Source organism: Ovis canadensis, chromosome X, assembly GCF_042477335.2.
Source record: "Ovis canadensis isolate MfBH-ARS-UI-01 breed Bighorn chromosome X, ARS-UI_OviCan_v2, whole genome shotgun sequence".
Lineage (NCBI taxonomy): Eukaryota > Metazoa > Chordata > Mammalia > Artiodactyla > Bovidae > Ovis > Ovis canadensis.
In genome coordinates, this window is record NC_091727.1 from 134,839,113 (window position 1) to 134,864,991 (window position 25,879).

At 39.7% G+C, this 25,879-nt stretch overlaps 2 protein-coding genes across 2 annotated transcripts in view; both read right to left on the reverse strand.

The window, feature by feature from the left end:
* NOX1 (NADPH oxidase 1) overlaps nt 1–5,875 on the reverse strand; it is a 179,223-nt gene extending 173,348 nt beyond the window's left edge. Inside the window, exons 1-2 of the mRNA XM_070291085.1 lie at nt 5,670–5,875; nt 5,425–5,524 (exon numbers count right to left, since the gene is read on the reverse strand). The gene's annotated coding sequence lies outside the window, so the exon portion shown is untranslated. The remainder of the gene's footprint in view (nt 1–5,424; nt 5,525–5,669) is intronic.
* The window catches only part of TRMT2B (tRNA methyltransferase 2 homolog B), a 45,003-nt gene that overhangs the window by 5,583 nt on the left and 13,541 nt on the right, over nt 1–25,879 (reverse strand). Inside the window, 8 exon segments of the mRNA XM_070291268.1 lie at nt 1,913–1,917; nt 5,425–5,524; nt 5,756–5,884; nt 7,205–7,296; nt 7,462–7,677; nt 7,941–8,038; nt 9,651–9,794; nt 24,988–25,058. Of these exon segments, the coding sequence (XP_070147369.1) occupies nt 1,913–1,917; nt 5,425–5,524; nt 5,756–5,884; nt 7,205–7,296; nt 7,462–7,677; nt 7,941–8,038; nt 9,651–9,794; nt 24,988–25,058 (855 nt within the window).

Here is a 25,879-nt window from a genome sequence, read left to right on the forward strand (position 1 = left end):
AAGAAGACATACGGATGGCTAACAAACACATGAAAAGATGCTCAACATCACTCATTATTAGAGAAATGCAAATCAAAACCACAATGAGGTACCACTTCACACCAGTCAGAATGGCTGCGATCCAAAAATCTGCAAGCAATAAATGCTGGAGAGGGTGTGGAGAAAAGGGAACCCTCCTACACTGTTGGTGGGAATGCAAACTAGTACAGCCACTATGGAGAACAGTGTGGAGATTCCTTAAAAAATTGCAAATAGAACTACCTTATGACCCAACAATCCCGCTGCTGGGCATACACACCGAGGAAACCAGAATTGAAAGAGACACATGTACCCCAATGTTCATCGCAGCACTGTTTATAATAGCCAGGACATGGAAACAACCTAGATGTCCATCAGCAGATGAATGGATAAGAAAGCAGTGGTACATATACACAATGGAGTATTACTCAGCCGTTAAAAAGAATTCATTTGAATCAGTTCTGATGAGATGGATGAAACTGGAGCCGATTATACAGAGTGAAGTAAGCCAGAAAGAAAAACACCAATACAGTATACTAACACATATATATGGAATTTAGAAAGATGGCAATGACGACCCTGTATGCAAGACAGCAAAAAAGACACAGATGTGTATAACAGACTTTTGGACTCAGAGGGAGAGGGAGAGGGTGGGATGATTTGGGAGAATGGCATTCTAACATGTATATTATCATGTAAGAATCGAATCGCCAGTCTATGTCTGACGCAGGATACAGCATGCTTGGGGCTGGTGCATGGGGATAACCCAGAGAGATGTTATGGGGAGGGAGGTGGGAGGGGGGTTCATGCTTGGGAACACATGTAAGAATTAAAGATTTTAAAATTTAAAAAATAAAAAACTAAAAAAAAAAAAAGAAAAAGAAAAACCAGACTGGACATCATCATAATTAAATAATCTTGTGCTTCAAAGAAAGTAAACAGACAACCCACACAATAGTAGAGAATTTTTGCAAATCATGTATCTGATAAGGAACTTGTATCTATAATTTTAAAATAATTATTAAAACTCAATAATAAAAAGATGATCCAACTGATAAATAGGCAAAACATCTAAATGAACAGGTCTCCAAAGAATATATACAAATGGCCAACAAACTTGAAAAAATGCTGAACACCATTAACCACAGGAAAATGCATGGTTAACACCATTAACCATGGGGAAATGCAATTAAAACCACAAGGAAATACCACTTCTCACTCACTGGGATGTATATAATAAAAAACACAGACAGTAGAATTGACAAGGATGTAGAGAAAGTGAAACATTCACATACTGCTGGTGGGAATATAAGATGGGCTAGCTGCTTTGGAAATAGCCTGGCAGTTCCACAAAAGGTTAAAATAGGTATCATATGACCCAGCAATTCCACTACTACGTATCTTCCCAAGAGAAACGAAAACATATGTTCTCACAAAAATTTGCACATGAATATTCATAGCAATACTACTCATAATAGCCAAATGATGAAACAACCTAAGTGCCCATCAACTCACGAGTGAATAAATAAAATGTGGTATAGCTATAGAATGGAATATTATGCAGCCATAAAAAGGAACGAAGTACTGCTACATGCTACAACACAGATGAGCCTTACAAATATCATGCTAAGAGAAAGAAGTCAGATACAAAGGACCACATTTGCAAAGAACTTCACTTGTATGAATTGTGCAGGATAGGCAAGTCCATAAAGACAAAGTAGATTAGTGGTTACCTCGGGCTAGGAAGTTACAAAAAAATGGTATTCCATTTTATGGGATGTAGCATATTTAATTTAACTTAGTTCCTCACTGATGGGGCTTTTTGGCTATTTCATCATTTGCTGTTACAATATTGCAATCAATCAATCAACGTATGTCAGTATATTTGTAGGACAAAGCCTCAGGAATGGAATTACTGTGTCAAAGGGTATATATACATTTATAATCTTAATCCATATTGCTAAATTTCCCTCCATAGAGATAGTGCTAATTTACACTCTGATTGGTAAATTTTTAGGATTTGTGCTTCCCCACAGTATTGCCAACAGTATATTATCAAATTTATGAAATTGCCAATCTAAGATATAAAAATGGTATCTCAGGGTAGTTTTAATTTGCATTTTTGCTGTAATGGAAGAGACTGAATTTCCTCTCATGGGTCGTAAACACATTTATGTTTTCTTTTTATATCGTGCATTCATTTTCCTTTTAGGCTATTGTGTTTTTTCTTATCTCTTTCCAGGAGTTCATTATAAATTAAGGAAAAAAGCCTTTGTGATATGAACTGCAAATTTTTTCCAGTTTGTATGTTTTCTCCTCTCTTTGCTTTTGATGCTTTTTATCAAGCAAGTTATTGATTTTTTAAAACTGTCTCATTGCAATATAATTCAGATACCATAAAGCATAATCATTTATTCAGTTCAGTGGTTTTTGGTATAGTCACAAGGTTATGCATCTATAACGACAATCAATTTTGAAATATTTTCATTAACTCCTTAGCAGTCACCCCCATTTCTCCTCAAAACCCCGATCCTCTGCCCTGTTGTTGTTCAGTCACTAAGTCGTGTCTGACTCTTTGGAACCCCATGAACTGTAGTCCACCAGGCTCCTCTCTCCACAGGACTTCCCAGGCAAGAATACTGGAGTGGGCTGCCATTTCCTTCTCTAGGGGATCTTCCCGACCAAGGGATTGAACCCGAGTCTCCTGCATTAGCAGACAGATTCTTTACTGCTGAGCCACCAGGGAAGCCCCACTCTAAGGCCTTCTGCTGCTGCTGCTAAGTCGCTTCAGTCGTGTTCGACTCTGTGCGACCCCATAGGCGGCAGCCCACCAGGCTCCCCCGTCCCTGGGATTCTTCAGGCAAGAACACTGGAGTGGGTTGCCATTTCCTTCTCCAATGCATGAAAGTAAAAAGTCAAAGTGAAGTCACTCAGTCATGTCTGACTCCTAGCGACCCCATGGACTTCAGCCTACCAGGCTCCTGCGTCCATGGGATTTTCCAGGGAAGAGTACTGGAGTGGGGTGCCATTGCCTTCTCCGACTCTAAGGCCTAGGCAACAAATCTACTTTCTGTCTCTAGAGATCTGCCTAGTCTGGACACTTCCTATAAATGAAATCATAAACTATGTGACCTTCTGTGCCTGGCTTCTGGATACCAGTCCCTTATCAGGTAAATGATTTTTCAAATATTTTCTCCTATTCTGATATTCTGTGGGTTCTTTTCACTTTGTTGATGGTATCATTTGTAGCACAAAAAGCTTTTTTTTTTTTTTACCTTTAATGATGTTCAATTACACACACACACACACACACACACACACACACACACACACACATTCTTGTAGCTGTTCCTTAGGTCTTTGATGTTATTTCTAAGAAGGCTTCGCCTAACCCAAGGTCAAAGAGATGTACTCCCATGTTTCAGGCTCTTATATTTAGTTCTTTAAATCCATTTTGAAATCATTTTTGTGTATTGTGTAAGAAACGAAATTATGTTTTACGTAGCCACACTTAACAACCTTTTATTATATGTCTTCTGAATTTTCATAGTTAGGGTTTCTACATTTGAAGATTATTTTTTAAAATTCTCTGATTTCCTAGGGTATATTTATAATTTCTTCCTTTTACACTTAAATCTTCAACTCTTCTATAGTTTATCCTGGTCTGCAGCATGAGATATGGATCCAATCATTTTTCTTTTTGCCTGGGCTTCCCAGTTGTCAACCACCACCTAATCTATTAAGTAGTTCATTTGTTCCTCAGTGATTTGAGGTCCCATCTTCATAAACATATACATAAACATTTTTAAACTGTATAATGAAAATAAAGGACAACTGGAAGAGTATTCAAGAAAAGAGAAGGAAATAAGAGTGTGAAAATATATGGGCTTCATGACTTTATTTTGGGTAGAAGAAGCTCTTTAACTACTTTCTTAATTTTTTCCTGTGAGTACTGGTATGTTAAAGTTTACTATAGCTTCTAGAATTCATATTAGCCATTTGCATTCTTCTTGAAAATCTTCCATTTCACCTAGGTTTTCAAAGTATTAGGAGGGAGTTATACAAAGTACTTCTTTAAAATGTTAAAAATGTCTTCATACCTATAGTTATACTCTTTTTCTCATTTAAGACTATATTCTGGATATAGGTTTCATTTTCTTCTTCCAGTAATACCTTCTGGCTTATTTGATGAAGTCTATAGGTTTTTTTTTTGTTTTGTAGTTCATTTCTTTCTGGAATTTTAAAATGTTAGTGATTTCTTCCTTCGGTTCTTCTTAGAGTCACTGTTCTTTTCTAGCTTACTAACCTGAAAGCTCAATTTATTTCCTTTTAATTCGTACTGTCATCTAGGTATATCATCTTTAATTTATCTATCTGTCTGCCTATCTATTTATGCCACACCATACAGCTTGTGGGATCTTAGTTCTCCAACCAGGGACTGAAGCCGGGCCCTTGACAGTGAGAGCACAGAGTCCTAATCACTGGACTGCAAAGGAATTCCCTCATTTGTACTTTATGCCTACCTATATTGTTTGAATATTACAAAGAAGTTATGTTACTTATGTAAAAAGAGAGAGAGAAAGAGATAACAAGAAAAGAACATTTCAAAGATCAAAATAATTGACCAGGGTCAGAACTGGGAATAAGGCAGGAGGCATTCACTGTGGGTGCAAAATGCAAAACGGTGCCCCAAACTCAGTACTCAAGACAAATGATATCTTCATACAATAATCTGGAAAATCTAATTATAAAGTTATGACCTGCAGACTGGCTGCCTGCTATTATAAATAAAGTTTTATTGGAAGTAGGGCCAGGACTAGAGTAAGATGAATAAGGCATGGTTTAGCAAGCACAGGAATGAATTTCACTTAGTAAAAAACTTCGTATTTTGTTCACAGATATTTTGGACTAATTTTAATTTTTTTAAATATTGCATTAAAAATGTTCTTGAGGATTTCCCTGGTGGTCCAGTGGTTAAGAATCTGTCTGCCAATGAGGGGGACAACAGTTCGATCCCTTGTCCGGGAAGATTCTACATGCCTCAAGGCAGCTGGGCCTGTGTGCCACAATTGCTGAGCCCTCATACCTAGAGCCTCATGCTCTGTCTTAAGAGAAGGCCCCTGCGTAGCAACAAAGACCCAGTGCAGCCAAAAATAAATAAATACATAAATAATTTTTTAAATGTATCTTGATTACTAAGATTTGGGGTATCCTCTTAAATTTTATACCCAATGTGGGTTGCTTTACTTGCCGCATCCAAGATCTGGCCCCATAACTAATGCTTAATGATAGAATAATGACTTTTAACTTTCTTTTCACTTCTCTATGCTTTCCAAAATCTGCACAATAAACATAACAATAAGGATCATCAGGAAAAGATAATCTGAAAATGAAGTCAAGACTCACTCAATGATGTTCCTTGTGGTTTCACCATGGGGCTTGCAAGAAGCAAAAACTAGAGTGTGGATGGACCCACAGTTGCAATTGGCTTGAACCACCTGGTAGTCTGAAGGAGGAAACAGGTTGCTATTAATATAATTAAACTATCATGGTCCAGGTTATCACAAACTCCCAACTGGTGAGCACACAGGACCGGTTAGGAATAAAGAGGAGAAGCAGGTTCAGAGCCAGCCCACTAAGAGCAGCCTTACCAAGGTGTAGATGTGAGGAACCAAAGCTGGTGGACATCATGGAAACGCCTAACTTGTTTTGTAGCAGGAAAGCTAGTCATCCTTACACAGTCCCGCCCGGGCTGGGTTCACCACAGCAACAATTAACTGCCCATCTTCCTTTGACTTTAGTAGCTGTGGCAAAATCTTCTCTGCTTGACCAGGGTGGAATTCACAGTTGGTGATGCCTGCAAAAGAGAGGTCCACATGCCATAACCAGGGCTTGGTAACAACCTAGAGGGATGGGACAGGGAGGGAGGTGAGAGGGATGTTCAAGTGGGAGGGGACATGGGCAAACCTGTGGCTGATTCATGCTGATGTTTGGTAGAAACCAACACAATACTGTAAGGCAATTATCCTTCAAATAAAAATAGATAAACAAACAAACAAAAAAAGAACAAGCCCAGCAGTTGGGGGTGGGGAGCTTCAGCTTTATGGAAACATGCAGAAGCCAAGGATCTTCCCATTGGATCTAGCATATTTCTGCCTAACAATGAAAGAAATGCTTTGGACCTGCTTCATCTCTTCCAATGCACTTCCCTTGCAGTATCTCAGTGAGACTTTCACCTTGAGAGACTAGATGTATTATTTTACAGCTCAGCAACTCACACAGTACTTAAGGACCTATACCAAGAAGAGAACCTTGACTATAACTCAAGTGCTCTTTCTGCTATATTGGAGGCTTTCACACAGAGCCTCAGGAACTGTCTGGAGGTGAGGTAGAGGGGGAGAGAAAATCTTTTTTCTATGTTGCATTTGGCAGAAGATTTTCTTCAAAGAAAAGATCTTATTCCTAAAAATAATTTGAAACTGACTGTATTATGTTATGATGCCTCGTAAGTCTAATGTCAAGAAGGCTTTTTTATTTTAAAGCTTTGCCAAGTTCCCTTTCTATCAACTAGGCTTATTCCTTTCTTTAGGCTTTTTCTGGATAGAAAAAAAGAATGATTCAGGAGGGATAAATTAGGAGTTTGGGATAAATTCAGGAGGGATAAATTAACAGATACATACTATTATATATATAAACTAGGTAACCAACAAGGACCTATTGTTTAGGACAGGGAACTACACTCAATATTTCGTAATAACTTATAAGGGAAAATAATCTGAAAAAGAATATATATATATATATGAATCATTTTGCTGTACACCTGAAACTAACACAACACTATAAATCAACTATTAGAGAAGGAAATGGCAACCCACTCCAGTATTCTTGCCCAGAGAATTCCATGGACAGAGGAGCCTGGTGGGCTGCAGCACATGGGGTCACAAAGAGTCGGACACAACTGAGCGACTTTCACTCACATCACATAAATCAACTATACTTCAATTTAAAAAAGGGGGGGATTAGTTATTGGGACCTCTTTTGGAAAACCATCAGGATCCAACTCTGACCATTCCAGAATACTTTCCCTTCCTCCCCACAGTCGTGGATACAGCGCATGCTCTTTCCCATGGCAGAGGAACAACAACAACTCTTAAATTTCTCCCCAGAAGGTAAGCAGAAGGTAAGGCTGCTGTCCACCTGGCATCCTCTGCTGCCTGCTCCACCAACTCAATCCCAAGGACCTAGGAGGCATACTGGGCTAGAGAGGCCGATCACACCTGAAGAAGTAGGAGAGAATAAGAGGAGGGTATTTTAGGGTATAAGACCAGTGAGCTTATGCCTACACCACTACTACAACCTCCCAGTCTGCAAGGGCCCTGGGTGCAGGATGGATGGTGTTAGGGAGATAAGCTGCATGCAGATTCTGCCCTGGGCTGCCACTTGCCAGTTCCACAGCAGACGTTGAGGAGGATGGTGTTAGAGTTCACTCCCCTCAGCTCGCCCACAGTCCGATACAGCATCTCTGCACCAGCAGTGTTGACCTGGAAAAAGGCATCGGGAGACATGCAGATCTTCAAGCCTAGGAGATCTTCAAAGATGTGGGGATCCCCAAAGAGGAACTAGTAGAGAGACTGCTGATGGCTGCAGTGGGTCGTTGTGCTACAAAAGAATAAAAGAAGACAGCCCTTTGGAATGGCAGGCCAACCTATCTCTGTGGATGGCTGGAGAAGGAGCCCCCAGCATCTCAGCTAGGAGACGAAGCCTCCGTGGCATGGCCTGGAGAGCTCTGCTGGTGTTCCCCTCTCAGGGGATGGAGGTGCGTGCAGGCACTCAGCCATCAGCAGCTCTGCCTCACTAATCCACAATCCAGAATATAGCAAGCCATCAGCCTCTGGCTTGCTGTGGGGCTATCCCAGGTTTACCTTTCCTGGAAGTAAAGTGATGTTAAGTCACAGACTGCCCCTGGCCCTTTGGTGAAAAACTCCTTTACAGCTTCCTTCTGAACAGAGAGCTCCTCCTGAACAGAGAGCTCCTCATGCCCACAGCACAAAATCAGGAGTCAAGAAAAACTCATCTCTGATAATTTTCTCTCCAAGCTCTATGGTAATCAGCCATGCAGCAGTCAGACAAGAAGGTACATTTCTCAAATCCTATTATAAATAACACTTAACATAAAGCAATGTTCTGTAGAACCAAAAAAAATGTTATTTTCCCATTTCAGCAGAAGCACTGCTTTACTTATTGGGTTTTGACAAATCCTAAAGTGCCATAGACATGGCACTTTCTCTGGTTTGAGCATCTTTAATAATTCTCTAAAGAAACTGTGACGCTTATTCTTGTTGTAACCAAGGAGCTAAACTAAGTTTTTGTTCCATCTCAAGTAAACAATGACCTTTCAATTCGCTTCATACTTCTCTGTTTCAAATATCCCACCCACCCATCCAAATGCCATCTCAGAAGACATGCATCCTAGGAGAAAGGAAAGAAAGGGCATGGAAGAGAATGACCATAGTAACTAAATCCTTTCTTCGAGTTCCAAATGTTTTAAAATTCTTGTTATCACTACAGAGAGCCCTATCCATTAGCTTGACACCAGGACATACGATAATAAGCAATGTTTGAGCTATAGAGCTAAAATGCCAGGAATCAGTGGTGTAGGTTCAAGCCTTAGCCTTGCTATTCTGTTGTTGTTAGTCTCTTAAGTCGTGTCCAACTCTGCAACCCCATGGACCACAGTATGCCAGCCTTCCCTGTTCTTCACCATCCCCCAGAGCTTGCTCTAACTCATGTCCATCGATTTGATGATCCTATCCAACCATCTCATCCTCTGTCACCCCCTTCTCCTCCTGCCCTCAATCTTTCCCAGTATCGGGGTCTTTTCCAATGAGTTGGCTCTTGGCATTTACTGGCCCTTTAACCTCAGGTACCTCTATGCCACCCTCTCCTTCTCTAGTCTACTTCACAAATTACTTGAGATGATCACATAAGAATGTTTTCATGTTGGAATGTTTGAACGTTCTAAGTGTATTACAAATGTAAAAGTATTATGTGGATTATGAAATTCTGACCATATTTTGAAAAAAAAAAGTGAAAGTATTAGTCTCTCAGTCACGTCTGACTCTTTGCGACCCCTTGGACTGTAGCCCTCCAGGCTCCTCTGTCCATGGAATTCTCCAGGCAAGAATATTGGAGTGTGTTGCCATTTCCTTCTCCAGGGGATCTTCTAGACTTAGGGATCAAATCCAAGTCTCCTGCATTGCAGGTGGATTTTTTACCATCTGAGCCACTGGAGAAGCTCTATATTCTAGTCTCTATTAAATTGGCTTTTTGAATTTGGTAGAGCACTTAATAACTTCCATGGGCAAAGTTCTTGTGAAAAACCTTAGGAGTCCTTCCATGATAACTAACTTGGTAAGGGAGCCTGTCCCTTTGGTTTGATTATGTCAGCAGCATAGTTAAGAGAATCCTGGCCACCTCCTCCTCATCATCATCCCTAACCCTTCTAACGCATACAAACATTCCATGGATGCTTTGTATCTGCTATTTACCCTGAAACCTCTCAACACCAACTACAGCATACTGATAGTAAGGATTACTATAGAAGCTGCCCCTTGTCATTCCTTGAGTCTCTGCATTAATTCCTGGGGATAAAAAATGATGATGGCCATTGTGTGCCCTTGGCTATTGGTGCAGACTGTGAGCTCACGCCAGTACCCACCTTCATGAAACAGAAGGCAGGGCCCCAATGGGGACTGTCAAAGGAATACTTCATAGTACTGGAAGAAAACAGTATTATAAACCAGGCAAAACTAACAAAGTTTGACAGCTGATTACTCATGCTGAGTGACTGCTATGGGCTAAAATACATCCCTCCCCTTTAATTCAAATGTTGAACCCTCAGTACCTCAGAATGTGACTAGATTTGAAGATGAGGTCTTTAAAGAGATTAAAATGAGGCCATTAGGGTGTCTGAACCCCGGTGGTTTCAGTCGGCAAGGCTGCCACCCGAGTGGGCCCACCACACCAGTGAGCCTGGAGGACAGTATTAACCCAAAGAGGATTATTCTCGAGCCTTAAAATGGAATTTCCTGCTAGGCTTCAAACTTGCTTGGGACCTGTGACCCCTTTCTTGTTTCCAATTTGTTCCTTTTGGAATGGGAATGACTATCCTCTGCTTCCCATGGGAAGCAGTTAACTTGTTCCGTTTCACAGGTTCACAGGTATAGAGAAATTCTGTCTTAGGATGAATTATGTGTGTGTGCGCTCACTTAGTCATGTCCAACTCTTTGTGACCACATGGACTGCAGCCTGCCAGGCTCCTCTGTCCATGAAATTTTCCAGGCAAGAAAACTGGACAGGGTTGCTATTTCTTACTCCAGGGCATCTTCCCAACCCAGGGATCAAATCCCCATCTCCTGCATTGCAGGCAGATTCTTTACCAGTATGCCAGCTGGGAAGCCCAATGTAAGTGAGGGCTTCCTGGGCTGCACATGCATGCTCAGTTGCTCAGTTGTATCCAACTCTTTGTGACCCCATGGACTACAGCCTGCCAGGCTCCTCTGTCCAGCCACCTGGGAAGCCCAGGATGACTTATACTTTGATGGGTATCTCTCATCCATATTTCATTTAGATAAGATTTAGGACTTAAGAATTGATGCTGGAATGGGTTAAGAATTTTAGGCTGCTGGGATGGGCATGATTGTATCTGCATATGAGAAGAACATGAATTTTGAGGGTCCAGAGGATACAGTATTATGAGCTAAACTGTGTCTCCCTTGGATTCATACATTGAAGTCCTAACCCTGAATACATCAGAATGTGACTATGTTTGGAAATAGGGCCTTTAAAGACGTGATTAAGTTAAAAGGAGGCAATTAGGGTAGGCCCTAATCTAATCTGACTGTTATCTCCATACGAAAAGGAAATTTGGATACACAGAGACATTGGGGATGCACACGTGCACAGAGGAAAGGCCACATGAGAACACAGCAGAAAGGCAGCCATCTGAAAGCCAAGTAAAGAGGCCTCCAAAGAAACCAAACCTGCTGACACATTGATCTGGGCACTTCCAGCCTCCAGAACTATGAGAAAACAAGTTTATGTTGTTTAAGCCACCTGGTCTGTGCACTATTTTGTTATGGCGCCCCTAGCAAACTAATGCAGTGATATAAGAAATATGATTCCTGCCTATGACCTCACAGAGGGATCCTATCCATTGTAGCTCAAACAGTATGCTCCATGAAGACACAGAATTGTACCCTGAGTCTAGCATACAACAGGTGCTCAATAATTATTATTGAGAGAAGGTATGAAAGAACAGGAAAGGTATTTCTATGTAGAATCTCAGTTTATTGTATGCATAATGTGGCATACAATAATCTTCCATTTCTGTGAATTCTTCCTGGCAGCAATTCCTAATATACTACTAAGCTGCTATAATTCCATTTTTATTATAACCTCCTAATGTAAGCCCATTGTTTCTGTATTTCTTCACGTAACCAGGTACCAACTATACCACAGCTTAGTCAGATCCTTCATTTTGTCCTGGTAAACACAGGTCAAAAGCAATCCTGATTGAGTTGTTGAGATATCAAAAATTCTTAAAGCCAATCTTCAAACAAAAGCCAGTTGCTACAACAGGACACATTATCTGATTTACTAGGTCCTCTTGTTTTCATAATACACGTGTTTGGGGTCCACTCTATTTTCAAACAAACCCAAAATTGTGCATGGAAAGGAGAGTTACACCAGAAACCAGTACTGCCTGAAAGGGTAAAAATCAATTAAGGGTGAACTTGATTACTTTTGCTATAATTTCATATAAATGCAACATAAGATGCTTAACTATACTGAACATATTTTCCCAAATTTTGAATTTGGTGATTTAAAGAAAGACTGGTTCAGGGACTTCCCTGGTAGCCTCATGGTTAAGAATTCACCTTCCAATTAAGGGGACATAGGTTCAATCCCTGGTTGGGGAACCAGTGTCCCACATGCCACATGGCAACTAAACCCAAGCGCCACACTACTGAGCCGGCATGATGCAATGAAGAGCCCACGAATTGCAACTAAGATCCAATGCAGACAAAAAATAAATATTTTTTTAAATTGTTAAAAAAAAAAAAAGACTGGTTCAACTGCTGTTTACTTGCTGGTTTTCTGGAGGCAAAATTCAAATGTCGTTGAGGTCCTAGAAGGATGGGAACTGAAAAGCTGAATCTGACCTGGAAGATAATAGGTAAGTAAATATGAAATACAGCTTCTCCACTGTATGAGCCAAGGCCTTGGTTTGTTTATTTACAAAATAGAGGCTGAAACTCTTATTCTTACGTGGGAATGCCAAGTTTCATATTACAATATACAGTTGACCCTTGAACAACATGGGTTTGAACTATGTGAGTCCACTTACATGTGGATTTTTTTCAATAAAGAAGTACTATACTATCTGTGGTTATTTTAATCTGGGGTTAGTTGAACTCGAGATCTGGAACCACAGATATGGGAAAACCAAGGATATGGAGGGCTGACTATAAAGTTATAGGTGGATTTTCAACTGCAGAATGTCAGTGCCCAATCCCTGTGTTGTTCAAGGGTCAACTGCATAAATGCATCAAATCAACACACTGTACACCCTAAACTTATGCAATGCTGCATGTCAATTACACCTCAATAAAATATTGTGTTAAGAGTAAAAGGGCCTTTTGGTTAAAATAACAGACTATTCCTCTTAAAAATCCCACTAAAATGAAACAGGAATAAAAAACATAAACTTCTTTAAACTCATTGCTCCACCAATTCTCCCTTCTTTCTCTCCTGCATCATTTTCACCCCTCACTACGGGATCATTCCCATCAATATACAAGCATGCCTTTCTTACTCTCCTACCTTTAAAAAGAAAAGTAACCTTCTTGACCCCACTTTCCCCACCAGCCACTGTTCCATCTCTGTTCCTCCTTGAATCAAAACTCTCAAAAGAACTGTCTATACTCACTGCCTCCCATTCCTCACTTCCTGTTCACCCACTTGAATCAGGTCCCCACTGCTCCACCAAAACAGCTTCTGCTGCAGTCACTAATGGTCCCTATGGTTAATTCGCAGTCCTCATCTTGACCCACCAACTTCCAATAGCTCAGAATAAAAGCCAAAGTCCCCACAACGACCTCTAAGGTACTACATGTTCTGGCCCATATTAATCATCTTACCTCATCTGCTGTTCCTCTTCTGGGTGTACTTTCAGTTCCCCCAGAAAGCATGCCACACTCCTACCTTAGGGCTTTTGCCATGGCTGTTCTCTTTCCCTAGAATGGTCTTCCCTCACCTCCACATGGCAGATACCCTCACTTCCTTTAAGTCTTAATTCCAAAGCTTCCCAACCTTGGCGTTATCGCCAATTCCTTGCATTGCAGGATGTTTAACAGCATCCTTGGCCTCTACTAACTAAACAGATAACAGCAGCACTGCCCAACCACCCCCCAGTGGTGACAGCCAAAAATTTCTCTAACACTGCTAAATGTTTCCTATGAAAAAATAAAAGATGGTAAAGAATCTGCCTGCAACTTGGAAGACCTGGATTTGATCCCTCGGTCAGGAAGGTCCCCTGGAGAAGGAAAGGGCTACCCATTTTAGGCAACTAACATACCTAGTTGAAAACTGATTTAGTCAAGTATCAGTATCAGTATATATGCCAAGTATTCAGGCTTCTCAATGAAGCCTGCCTTGATCCCATTTAAAACTACAACCCACATTTCCTCCAAACCTATGAATTCTCATCCTCCTTATCCTGCTGTAGGCTTCCCATGGCATTTATCTTAGTCTGTCTGGACTGCTAAAACAAAATCACCATAAACTAAGTGACTTATAAAGAACAAAAATTTCTCAGCTCTGGAGACTGGGAAATCCAAACTGAAGATACTGGCAGATTCAGTGTCTGCTGACAGTTTCCTCACTGATGGCTGTATTTTCACTGTAACCTCACATGGCAGACGGGACAACCTAGTCTTTGGGGCTTCTTTTATAAGGGCACAATTTCTTTCATGAGAACTCCATTTTCATGATCTAAGTAACCCCCAAAGGCTCCACCCTCCTAATACTATTACCCTGAGGGTTAAGATTTCAACATATAAAATTTGGAGGGATATAAACATTCAGACCACAGCCATACTTATCACTTTCTAATATATTATATAATTTACTTTATTATTTTTTAAAATCTGTCTCCCCCTACTAAAACATAAGTTCCACAAGGGAAGGGATATTTTCTTCATTATTATATCCTAAGTATCCAGAACAGTGCCTGGCACTTGGTACTCAACTGAACTTGTTGAATGAATAAATGAAAGAAAGAACAGAGATAATGGGAGAGAAGACAACAAGAGCAAACTAAATAAAGTTTTAAAAGATGCAAAGCAGACTGTAGTGGCAACTGACTTAGCAAGATGAAGGAAGCTACATCTGGACTACCTACAAAGGGGGATCTGATGAGACATAAAGCTTATCTGCTCCACACAAGCTGGAAAGACTGAAACTTGAAGTGCAAGGTATTGTAGGAGGCAGAGGTGGAATAAGGTATAGAGCTAAACACAGGATTTAGTTGAAAGTCTGGACATAGAACTGGTAAGTAACCTCATCCTACCAAAAACCTCTATCCTTCTATAGCAGGAGATTGGGGATTCTTTTTTCCTCAGGAGAAAATGAACACATAAAAGCTCGGAATTTGGCAATACCAGGCAGAGTGGTGGCAGAGCAATGGACACTGGAAAATTCAATATACATCTGGTGGATTCATGTTGATGTGTGGCAGAACCAATACAATATTGTAAAGTAATTAGCCTCCAATGAAAATAAATAAAATTAAATTAAAAAAAGAACATTCAATATAAATTCTCTCAAGAAACTGAAAAGTCTCAAAGTAATGATCTCCCAAGACAGAGACCTGGGCCCCCACCCATAAGCACCAGCAGTGAAGCCAAGAATCAACAAGCCCATTCAAGATGAATTGCCAATCAATTTTTAAAGGCCTCATTTTAAAATATGAAGTCAGGCAAATACCAACCAGCTATTTGATTAAAGCCTCCATTGCAAAAGACAGTGCCCAAAACAAACAGGAAAAATATATTCCTAAAGGAAGCAGATAATTCAGTGAACAGGGGAAAAAAGCAAAATATATATATTTATATATATGTATATATATGGACATGAACTTGGGCAAACTCCAAGAGATGGTGAGGGGCAGGGAAGCCTGGCATGCTTCCATGGAGTCACAAAGAGTCGGACATGACTTGGCAACTGAACAACAACAACAATATATATATATATATATATATATATACACACACACATATATACATATATTACTAAAAAAAAGAAGATGCTATACAAAAGGAACAATGAGAGAACAAGAAAAGCTTTTGAAAATTAAAAGGTAGTAGAAAAAACAATAAAAATGTTGGCGTTTATGTCAAGAAATTTTCATGAAAAGAACAAAAGGGGAAAGAGATGGCAAATAGAAGAGAGAGTAGCAGACTACAGGATTAATTTGTGAAGTCCAAAGTCTAAATAATAAGCAGTATAGAGAGAACATATAAAATGAGAGAAAGGAGATAATTCAAATAATAATATATCACACCAGTCAGAATGCCCATCATCAAAAAATCTACAAATAGTAAATGCTGGACACAGTGTAGAGAAAAGGAAACCCTACTACATTGTTGGAGGAATGATTGGTGCAATCACTATGGAAAACAGTATGGAGATTCCTTAAAAGACTAAAAATAGAGTTTCTATATGATTCAGCAACCCTACTCCTGGGCACATATCTGGATAAAACTATAATTTGAAAATATACATGCACCCCAGTGTCCATAGCAGCATTATTTACAATAGCCAAGACATGGACGCAATCCAAATGTTCATCAACAGATGAGTGGATAAAGATACGATATATACATGTATACAATGTAATGCTATTCAGTCATTAAAAAAAGAATACAATAATGCCATTTGCAGCAACAGGGATAACCCTAGTTCAGTTCAGTCACTCAGTCATGTGCGACTCCTTGCGACCCCATGAACTGCAGCACACCAGGCCACCCTGTCCATCACCAACTCTTGGAGTTCACTCAAACCCACGTCCATTGAGTCGGTGATGCCATCCAATCATCTCATCCTTTGTCGTCCCCTTCTCCTCCTGCCTTCAATCCTTCCCAGCATCAGGGTCTTTTCAAATGAGTCAGCTCTTCACATCAGGTGGCCAGAGTATTGGAGTTTCAGCTTCAACATCAGTCTTTCCAATGAATATTCAGGACTGATTTCCTCTAGAATGGACTGGTTGGATCTCCTTGCAGTCCAAGGGACTCTCAAGAATCTTCTCCAACACCACAGTTCAAAAGCATCAATTCTTTGGTGCTCAGCTTTCTTTATAATCCAACTCTTACATCCATACATGACCACTAGAAAAACAACAGCCTTGACTAGATGGACCTTTGTTGGCAAAGTAATGTCTCTGCTTTTCAATATGCTGTCTAGGTTCATCATAACTTTCCTTCCAAGGAGTAAGAGTCTTTTAATTTCATGGCTGCAATCACCATTTGCAGTGATTTTGGAGCCCAGAAAAATAAAGTCAGCCATTGTTTCCACTGTTTCCCCATCTATCTGCCATGAAGTCATGGGACCAGATGCCATGATCTTCATTTTCTGAATGTTGAGCTTTAAGCAAACTTTTTCACTCTCCTCTTTCACTTTCATCAAGAGGCTCTTTAGTTCCTCTTCACTTTCTGCCATAAGGGTGGCAAATCTGCAGATCTGAGGTTATTGATATTTCTCCCAGCAATCTTGATTCCAGCCTGTACTTCCTCCAGCCCAGCATTTCTCATTATGTACTCTGCATAGAAGTTAAATAAGCAGGGTGACAATATACAGCCTTGGCGTACTCCTTTTCCTATTTGGAACCAGTCTGTTGTTCCATGTCCAGTTCTAACTGTTGCTTCTTGACCTGCATATAGGTTTCTCAAGAGGCAGGTCAGGAGGTCTGGTATTCCCATCTCTTTCAGAATTTTCCACAGTGTATTGTGATCCACACAGTCAAAGGCTGTGTCAATAAAGCAGAAATAGATGTTTTTCTGGAACTCTCTTGCTTTTTCCATGATCCATCGGATGTTGGCAATTTGATCTCTGGTTCCTTTACCTTTTCTATAACCAGCTTGAACATCTGGAAGTTCATGGTTCACGTATTGCTGAAGCCTGGCTTGGAGAATTTTAAGCATTACTTTACTAGCGTGTGAAATGAGTGCAATTGTGTGGTAGTTTGAGCATTCTTTGGCACTACCTTTCTTTGGATTGGAATAAAAACTGACCTTTTCCAGTCCTGTGGTCACTGCTGAGTTCTCCAAATTTGTTGGCATATTGAGTGCAGCACTTTCACAGCATCATCTTTTAGGATTTGAAATAGCTCAACTGGAATTCCATCACCTCCACTAGCTTTGTTCTTAGTGATGCTTCCTAAGGCCCATTTGACTTCACATTCCAGAATAAGCTTAGAGACTACCATATTAAATCAGACAGAAAAAAGATAAATATAATATGCTATCACTTATATGCAGAATCTCAAAGAAATGACACAATCTAGCTTATTTACAAAATAGAAAGAGTCACAGATATAAAAACAAACTTATCTAAGGGGAAGGATTGGGGGAGGGATAAACTAGGAGTTTGGAATTAACTTATACACACTACTATATATATAATAGATAAGCAACAAGGATCTGCTATATAGTACAAGGAACTATAGTAAATATTTTATAATAACCTATAAAGGAAAAGAATATGATAAAGAATATATATGTATAACTGAATCAGTTTGCTGTATACCTGAAACTAATACAACACTGTAAATCAACTATACTTCAAAAAATAAAAATAGGGAATTCCCTGGCAGTCCAGTGGTTAGGACTTGGCAGTTTCACTGCAGAGGCCAGGGTTCAACCCCTGGTCAGGGAATTAAGATCCCATGAGCTGAGTGGCATGGACAAAAAATAAAAATAAAAAATATTTAAAGAAATAACACAGGAAAACTCCCTACATCTGAAAGTAGTAGCTTCCAGGTTAACAAAGGCTACAAAGTGCCCACCACGAGTGAAAGAAGAGCCACATGGTCATGAAGTTTCAGGGATAAAGAGATTTCCTAAAAGTTTCTAGACAGAAAAAGAGGGGAGAGATTATCTACAAAGAAATAGAACTTCAAGCAGCATTTAGATTTACACCACACTAGCAGTCAGATGACAATGAAACCATGTCTTCAAATTTATAAAGGAAAATGATTCAAATCTAGAATTTGAAATCTAGAAAAACTCTCAATCACATGTCAGGAAAATGAAGATATTTATAGACATGCAAAGACTCTTATTCCTGGGCATCCTTCCTCAGGAAGCTAATGGAGGTTGTATTCCAGCCAAATGAGGATGTAAACCAGAAAGACAGAGGATCTAAGAAACGGGGAAGGACAGGAGGAGAACAGCAAAAGGAGTCCCAAGGTAACAGTCAAGCAGAAGCCCTCAGGAGCCTAGCATGGATTCTCCAGAAAGAAAGCTCTTCAGGGAAAAAAACTAAACTCAAGTTTTTGACCATATGGATAATATTGATGAATGTTCAACAGAGCTCTTAGAGCACTCACAAGAAACAAAAAGCAACAGGTTCATAGAAAACTAAGCCAATGAGAAAATGATGTAATTAATCAAGCCAATGAAACCAAAAGTTTTAAAATTCATCACACTACATAAAACTATGCAGCTATTTTTTTTTAAAAAAAGGAAGTACATTATTAAATGGAAAAAAAAAACTGGGCATACACATTGAGGAAACCAGAATTGAAAGAGACATGTGTACCCCAATGTTCATCACAGCACTGTTTATAATAGCTAGGACATGGAAGCAACCTAGATGTCCATCAGCAGACGAATGGATAAGAAAGCTGTGGTACATATACACAATAGAGTATTACAATATCACACAATGCAATCAGCTATTAAAAAGAATGCATTTGAATCAGTTCTAATGAGGTGGATGAAACTGGAGCCTATTATACAGTGTGAAGTAAGTCATGAAGAAAAACACCAATACAGTATATTAATGCATATATATGGAATTTAGGAAGATGGTAACAATGACCCTATATGTGAGACAGCAGAAGAGACACAGATATAAAGAACAGACTTTTGGACCCTGTGGGAGAAGGACAGGGTGGAATGATTTGCGAGAATAGCATTGAAACATGTATATTATCACATGTGAAATAGATCGCCAGCCCAGGTTCAATGAATGAGACAGGGTTCTCAGGGCTGGTGCACTGGGATGACCCTGAGTGATGGGATGGGGAGGGAGGTGGGAGGGGGGTTCAGGATGGGGAACACATGTACACCCATGGCTGATTCATATCAATGTATAGTAAAAACCACTATAATATTATAAAGTAATTAGCCTCCAATGAAAATTAATTAATTTTAAAGATACAGAACCATGTTCACATTAAGCTACCTTTTAGCTAAGAAAGGGGAAGATACAAACATGTTTCCATTTTTCACAAATAAATAAAAGTGAATAATAATGTCACCCTTGGACGAAGGAAGGGAACTGGGTAAACAGGGCAGAGGTAAAAGCTAAAACTCTCTAAATACACCTTCATTTTGTAGGTTTGACTTTGAAACCATGTAAATATCTTATAAAATTATTTTAAGAATTCAATCAGAAGGAAAAAGTGAAAAAAAAAAAACCCATGTATCAAGTGTCAAGTTGGTGATGTAACTACAAAGAGATGAATTCCTTCACAGTCGCAATAATCTGACAAAAAGAACTGGACAGAGACCTCAAACTCTTTTCAGTAACCATTTGTTAGTAATATTAGCACAACTGTTCTGAAATTGTGCATAAAGACTTGTATAGAATAAATAGGTACAGCTGACCCTTAAACAATACGGGTTTGAACTTCATAGGTCCACTTATAGGAGGATTTTTTTTCACTAAACCTGTACTACAGGACTATATGATGCACGGCTAGTTGAATCCACAGATGAAAAATCACAGATAAGAGGTGGATTTTTAACTGCACTGCGGTTGGCACCCCTAACCGTGACCTTGTTCAAGGGTAAACTGTAATTATGCTAATGTTGTCATGACTGAAGTTTTTACTGTAAGAGACAGGAGATAAAAATATAAAATCAAAGAATTTAAGTAAAAACTCTAATTTTTAATTTGATTTGGGTATATCGCTATAAATTCATGATATATTTTCTTTTCTAAAAAATATTTTCTAGCACTGTCCACTTAAGAGGCTTTGAAATATGACCAACTTAGTATAAATAAGCAGCCACCTAGCACCCTACCATTTCCCATTAAACGAGACAAGGATTCCTTGAAGAAACGGCTGATTTCAGCTCCTAAACAGAAAATGGACTAGATGTGCTAGAAATATCATTCTAGAACTATCAGGGCCATCTAGGGTTCATAAGCAACGTAAAGAGGTTTCAATTGGCCAAAAATGGAATATTTTGAGTACCAGGAAAACTCTAGTAGCTGTAGGAGATTGAAATATATCAAGTATGCTAAAAAAATTTATGATTCATAATGGTACCAAACAAACACATTTAACTGATCATCTTTTGAGGAAGGACAAAGAAACAAGGATTTATCCTGCCTTTCTTGTAAGAGTACCTTAAAGTTATCAAAGGACTGGTAGGGAAAAGTTATTTCTATAAGGATTTTCACTAATAACTGATAGATTTAGAATATCATTACACTGTAACCCCTTTCTGAAATAATGGATCTAGGCAATGATCACCAAAGACAGCTAAACCATTAGGTGGAAAGCTGACAGGGAACTTTTCAATGAGTGGATGAGACTGATGATACCTGAATCAATGGTTCAATCTTAATATCACCAAAAGGCAGCCCATTAGACATTGTGTATAAAAACATTCTTGACAAAAATCAAACGTGATTCTGATAAACACTCTACATCTACTAGCTCATAGTAAATACAGGGGATAGAGGAAGAACACTTAATGATATCAAGAAGATTCAATCAGCAAAATCCAGAAAGTGAGAATCTCCACAGGAAAACAAACCAGTGGGAACGCATGTAAGAATTAAAGATTTTAAAATTAAAAAAAAATAATAAAAAAAGTGAAAAAAAAAACTGCAGGGACAAAGAAATTAATAGGGAAGGGTACTTATAAATTAAGAAGCTAAAGAGACATGTTAATCAAATGCAATGTGTATACCTTGCTTGAATCTTGGTTTGACCCAACCAACTATAACAATCAAGCTTTTTGAGGTAAGAAAAAAAGTGAAGTCACTCAGTCATGTCCCTCCATCCATGGGATTTTCTAAGCAAGAATACTGGAGTACGTTGCCATTTCCTTCTCCAGGGGATCTTCCCGACCCAGGGATCAAACCCGGGTCTCCCGCACTGCAGGCAGACTCTTTATCATCTGAGCCACCAGGGAAGCCCCTTTTATGAGATAATATAGTGCCAAATCTGAACATTTACTAGGTATTTGATGATATTAAGGGATAAATACTTATTTTCAGGTGTGACAAGAGTATGAAATTATGTTTAAAAATTTAAGTCCTTTCTGTTAAAACTCAACCTGCAGTATTTGCATATTATATAATATAATGCCTAGAATTTGCCTCAAACAAATCCAAAGGGGTTAGTGGAAAGTGGGTGAGAGTACAGTGAAAACAAGTTGGGCCACGTGTTGATAGTTATTGAAGCTTGGTAATGGGTATATGTGGTTTGTTATACCATTCTATACTTTAATATGTTTGTAACTTTCCATAATACAAAATGAAAGAAAAAGTACAGTAAAGGAAACAAAATCTTAATACATCTACTTAGCTCAGGAGTGAATATTTATAGAATCATAACAATATAGGGGCTTCCCAGGTGGCTCAGTGGGTAAAGAATCTGCAATGCAGGAGACACAGCCTCAATCCCCAGATGGGGAAGATCCCCTGGAGGAGGGCATAGCAACCCACTCCAGTATTCTTGCCTGGAGAATCCCATGGACAGAAGAGCCTGACCGGCTACAGTCCATAGGTCGCAGAGTCAAACAAAACTGGAACGACTGAGAACACACACATGCATAACAAACAGACCCAAAATAATAGTGAGACCAATTTAGAAGCTATTGCAGCAGTCTGAGAGAAGATGGAAGCTTGGACTGGAGTGGTAGTGATCATGATAGTGATAGTGGTGGTGGAAATAGAAAGAAAAGGGTGGAGTCAAGATTTATTTAATTTAGAAAGAAAAACTGAACCCAATAAATAAATAAGAACAAAGCCAAACAACCCCCCCCCCTTGCTGCCCCACAGCACCAAAAAAAAAAAAAAAAAAGGAAAGGAAAACTGAAAGGACTTGGAGAAAATTAGATGCAGCTGAGGAGGAAGAGGTGGGATTAAGACAGAGGAATCTAGGGGAATTCCCTACTGGCCTAGGGGTTAGGGCTCTGCACTTCTGCTGCAGGGAGCATGGGTTCAATCCTTAGCTGGGGAACTAAGATCCTGGAAGCTGCATGGCCCTGCAATAAAAAATACAGAGAAGGCAAAGATGATGTATGTTTCTAGTACGTGTTGCTACCATTTACTAAGGTGACAAAAAAAGGGCACACTTGGAAAGGGAAGAGGATATATTTAGTTTAGGGCAATGCTCTCAACCAGAGGTGACTGTACTGCACAAAAGATACCTAGAGACATTTTTGGCTGTCACAACTGATTGATGGCCCCTAAGGGCAGAGGCCAGGGATGCTGCTACACATCCTACAGTGCACCTAACAGCCCCAAACAATAAATAATTATTCAATTCAAAATGTAAAAAGTGTAGAGGTTGAGAAATCTTGATGTGGGCCAATGCTGACTTGAACAGCTCTGCAGGACAATGCTCAAGAGGGAGCTGGAATGAAAATATAAGTTTAGGAGTTGTCAATTTATAGGTGGTCATTCCAATCATCCATCCGTCTAGTCAAAGCTATGGTTTTTCCAGTCGTCATGTATGGATGTGAGAGTTGGACTATAAAGAAAGCTGAGCACTGAAGAACTGATGCTTTTGAGCTGTGGTGTTGGAGAAGACTCTTGAGAGTCCCTTGGACTGCAAGGAGATCCAACCAGTCCATCCTAAAGGAAATCAGTCCTGAATGTTCATTGGAAGGACTGATGCTGAAGCTGAAACTCCAATACTTTGGCCACCTGATGGGAAGAACTGACTCATTTGAAAAGACCTCGATGCTGGGAAAGATTGAAGGCAGGAGGAGAAAGAAATGAGAGAGGATGAGATGGTTGGATGGCATCACCAACTCAATGGACATGAGTTTGAGTAAAATCCGGGAGTTGGTGATGGACAGGGAAGCCTGGTGTGCTGCAGTCCATGGGGTCGCAAAGAGTTGGACACAACAGAGTAACTGAACTGACTAATTCCAATCATCAGCTATAGGGTTGTGCAGTTTCCCATGAATATATTCAAAAAGAAGGCCAAGGGCAGAGTCCTGGAGGACACCAACACCTATCATGGGAAAGAAAATGAGAAAAAGATCCCATGAGAAAGACTAAGAGATTTTGGCCAGTGAAACAGGAGGAAAACCATCAGAGAATGGTATCACAGAAACCAAACAAAAACAGTGTTCCCAAGGAGGAAAATAAGAATAAGAAGTGGTGCCAAAGGCAGAGAAAAGTTGAATAAGTTGCAGGCAGAAAGTTTCCATTAAATTTGGCAAAACAGAGCTCACTGATAACTTTGGAAAGATTGATTTCTAGGGATTACTGGGAGCAGAAGCAAGAACCATCAGATTTTTTTTTTAAAAGATGAAAGATACTGAACATGCTTATGAACTGAAAGAAAAGAGCTGACAGAAGTGGGGAAAAAGAGGTAAAGAAATAGGAGAAAGAGGGAATGTAATGAAGGAGCAAGGATCCTGGGGAGAGAGGAGATGAGTCCAAGATGGTGTTTCAAGAAGAACAGCCTTGGACAGGGAGAACTGACAGCATTTCACTGATAGGAGGAAAAAGGCAGGTATGGTTTCAGCAAAATTGGTAGATGGTAGGGGAAGTAGCTAAGAGAGTTCTCATCTGATGGTCTTAATTTTCCAGCGAAGAACCAGGCACAGCCATCTGTCAAAAGCAAGGGTAAACGTGATGGGATAGGAAATTCAAGGACAGGTAAGAATTTAGAATAGTCACTGAATACGATGGGAGAAGATGCTGATAAGGGTCATGTAGGAAGATTTCTGGAGAATGATCCTGCAATGAGAGCTATGGCCTGGCCAGGAAATCTTTGAGATCAAGATGCATCCTATCAGAAGGAACCACCAAGTCTCATAAAGCTGATGGATACTGGTAAGTATAAATAGGGAACAAGTATGTCAGTTGGGAGTCTTGTTTAGTCCTCATAAGTAAGGCGTTGGCCTTTTTAAGTCCCAGGAAGGCAGGCACCATGTTTGAGTCACCCCGGAATCCCCAGCACGTACCACAGTGCCTGACCCATAGTAGGTACTCAGTAAATAATGGGTACATGAAACAGAAGGATGTAAAAATGTCATGATGTAGATGTCTTATGCCCACGCCCACACCTCTCATTATAGTTTTCAACCTTGTTCTGCTGAAAACACTAGCCTTCCCACTATTTCAGACACATGCTACTTGCTATCCTGGCCTCATCAGTACCTCTCTGTTCTAAATTCCCCCCCTATTAAATGCTTTGGACATTTGACATTTGCAATAATGGATGCAGTTCTCTCTCCTCTCCATCCTCTCTGAAATGAAACACTAGCAATGTTCTCTCTGACGTTAAGAGGTACACTTTCAGAACAGAACCCCTCCTCCCCTGCAGCACTAGATGCGGCTCTATTATTCAAATGTCAGCGTTGCCTTAGTTAGACTGCAATGCCTCGGGTCATCTTCAACCAGCCTTTCTTTGTTCTTTATTACCTGTGCCACTTGACTGTGTTTCTCGGGGATGTTTTTCAGACGGTTAGACCGTACACAGACTATGTCCCTGTCTACGGAAAGAAAAAGAATTTGATTTACATGGTTTTCTTCCTAAAAGATAATTTAGAAGAAAACGTCTGGCAACTCAAATCCTCTCCTCCAAAGAGGCATATGCAGATGTGAAGAAGCAAAGTACCTAATTCATGCTCAAGGGCATTTTTCAGAGGAAAAACCTGCTTCCCGGTCTAGCCATTAAAACACCTATTCTTAACAAACCTAGTTCTCTACATTTTCTCTCCGGCCACAAATGCATGATATGACAATGTATGCTTTCTGTTCAGATTTTAAGAGGGAAATAAAATGTAATGGATTTTGTTTTTCTGTTAGTGAATAACAGAACATTGACGTCATATACTCATTTAATTCAGTACACAGGGGGAAAAAAGAAACCCAAGTGTCTGCCCTAATGAACTGTAGTCTAAGGCATATGGATATTAAACAGTGTGACTAATATAAAAAGATGGTTTTTCAAGTGAATTTATTGAAAATGGGCAAATGGAAAGTTCAGGAATGGAATCTGGGAATGGATACTGGAACTAAGTATCAGAAATATGACATTGTGATTTCCCTCACAGAACTCACCTTCCTTATCAATTCTTTTTAAGGTAGATTTATCACAGAAAGCTCTGATTATCAGGGATTTAGGGATGTGAAATAAAAAAGGCATCTCTCTAATAAGCAGCAGACCACTGTTAGTACAGAAAGTAACATAAAATGAAGACAATAATGATGACAATGATGACGACAGTGATGATAATGAGAGAGCACCAGTACCAGCATTAACACTGATGAAGTGCTTACTAGGTCTCAGGCATATGGTTTTTAGAGGAAG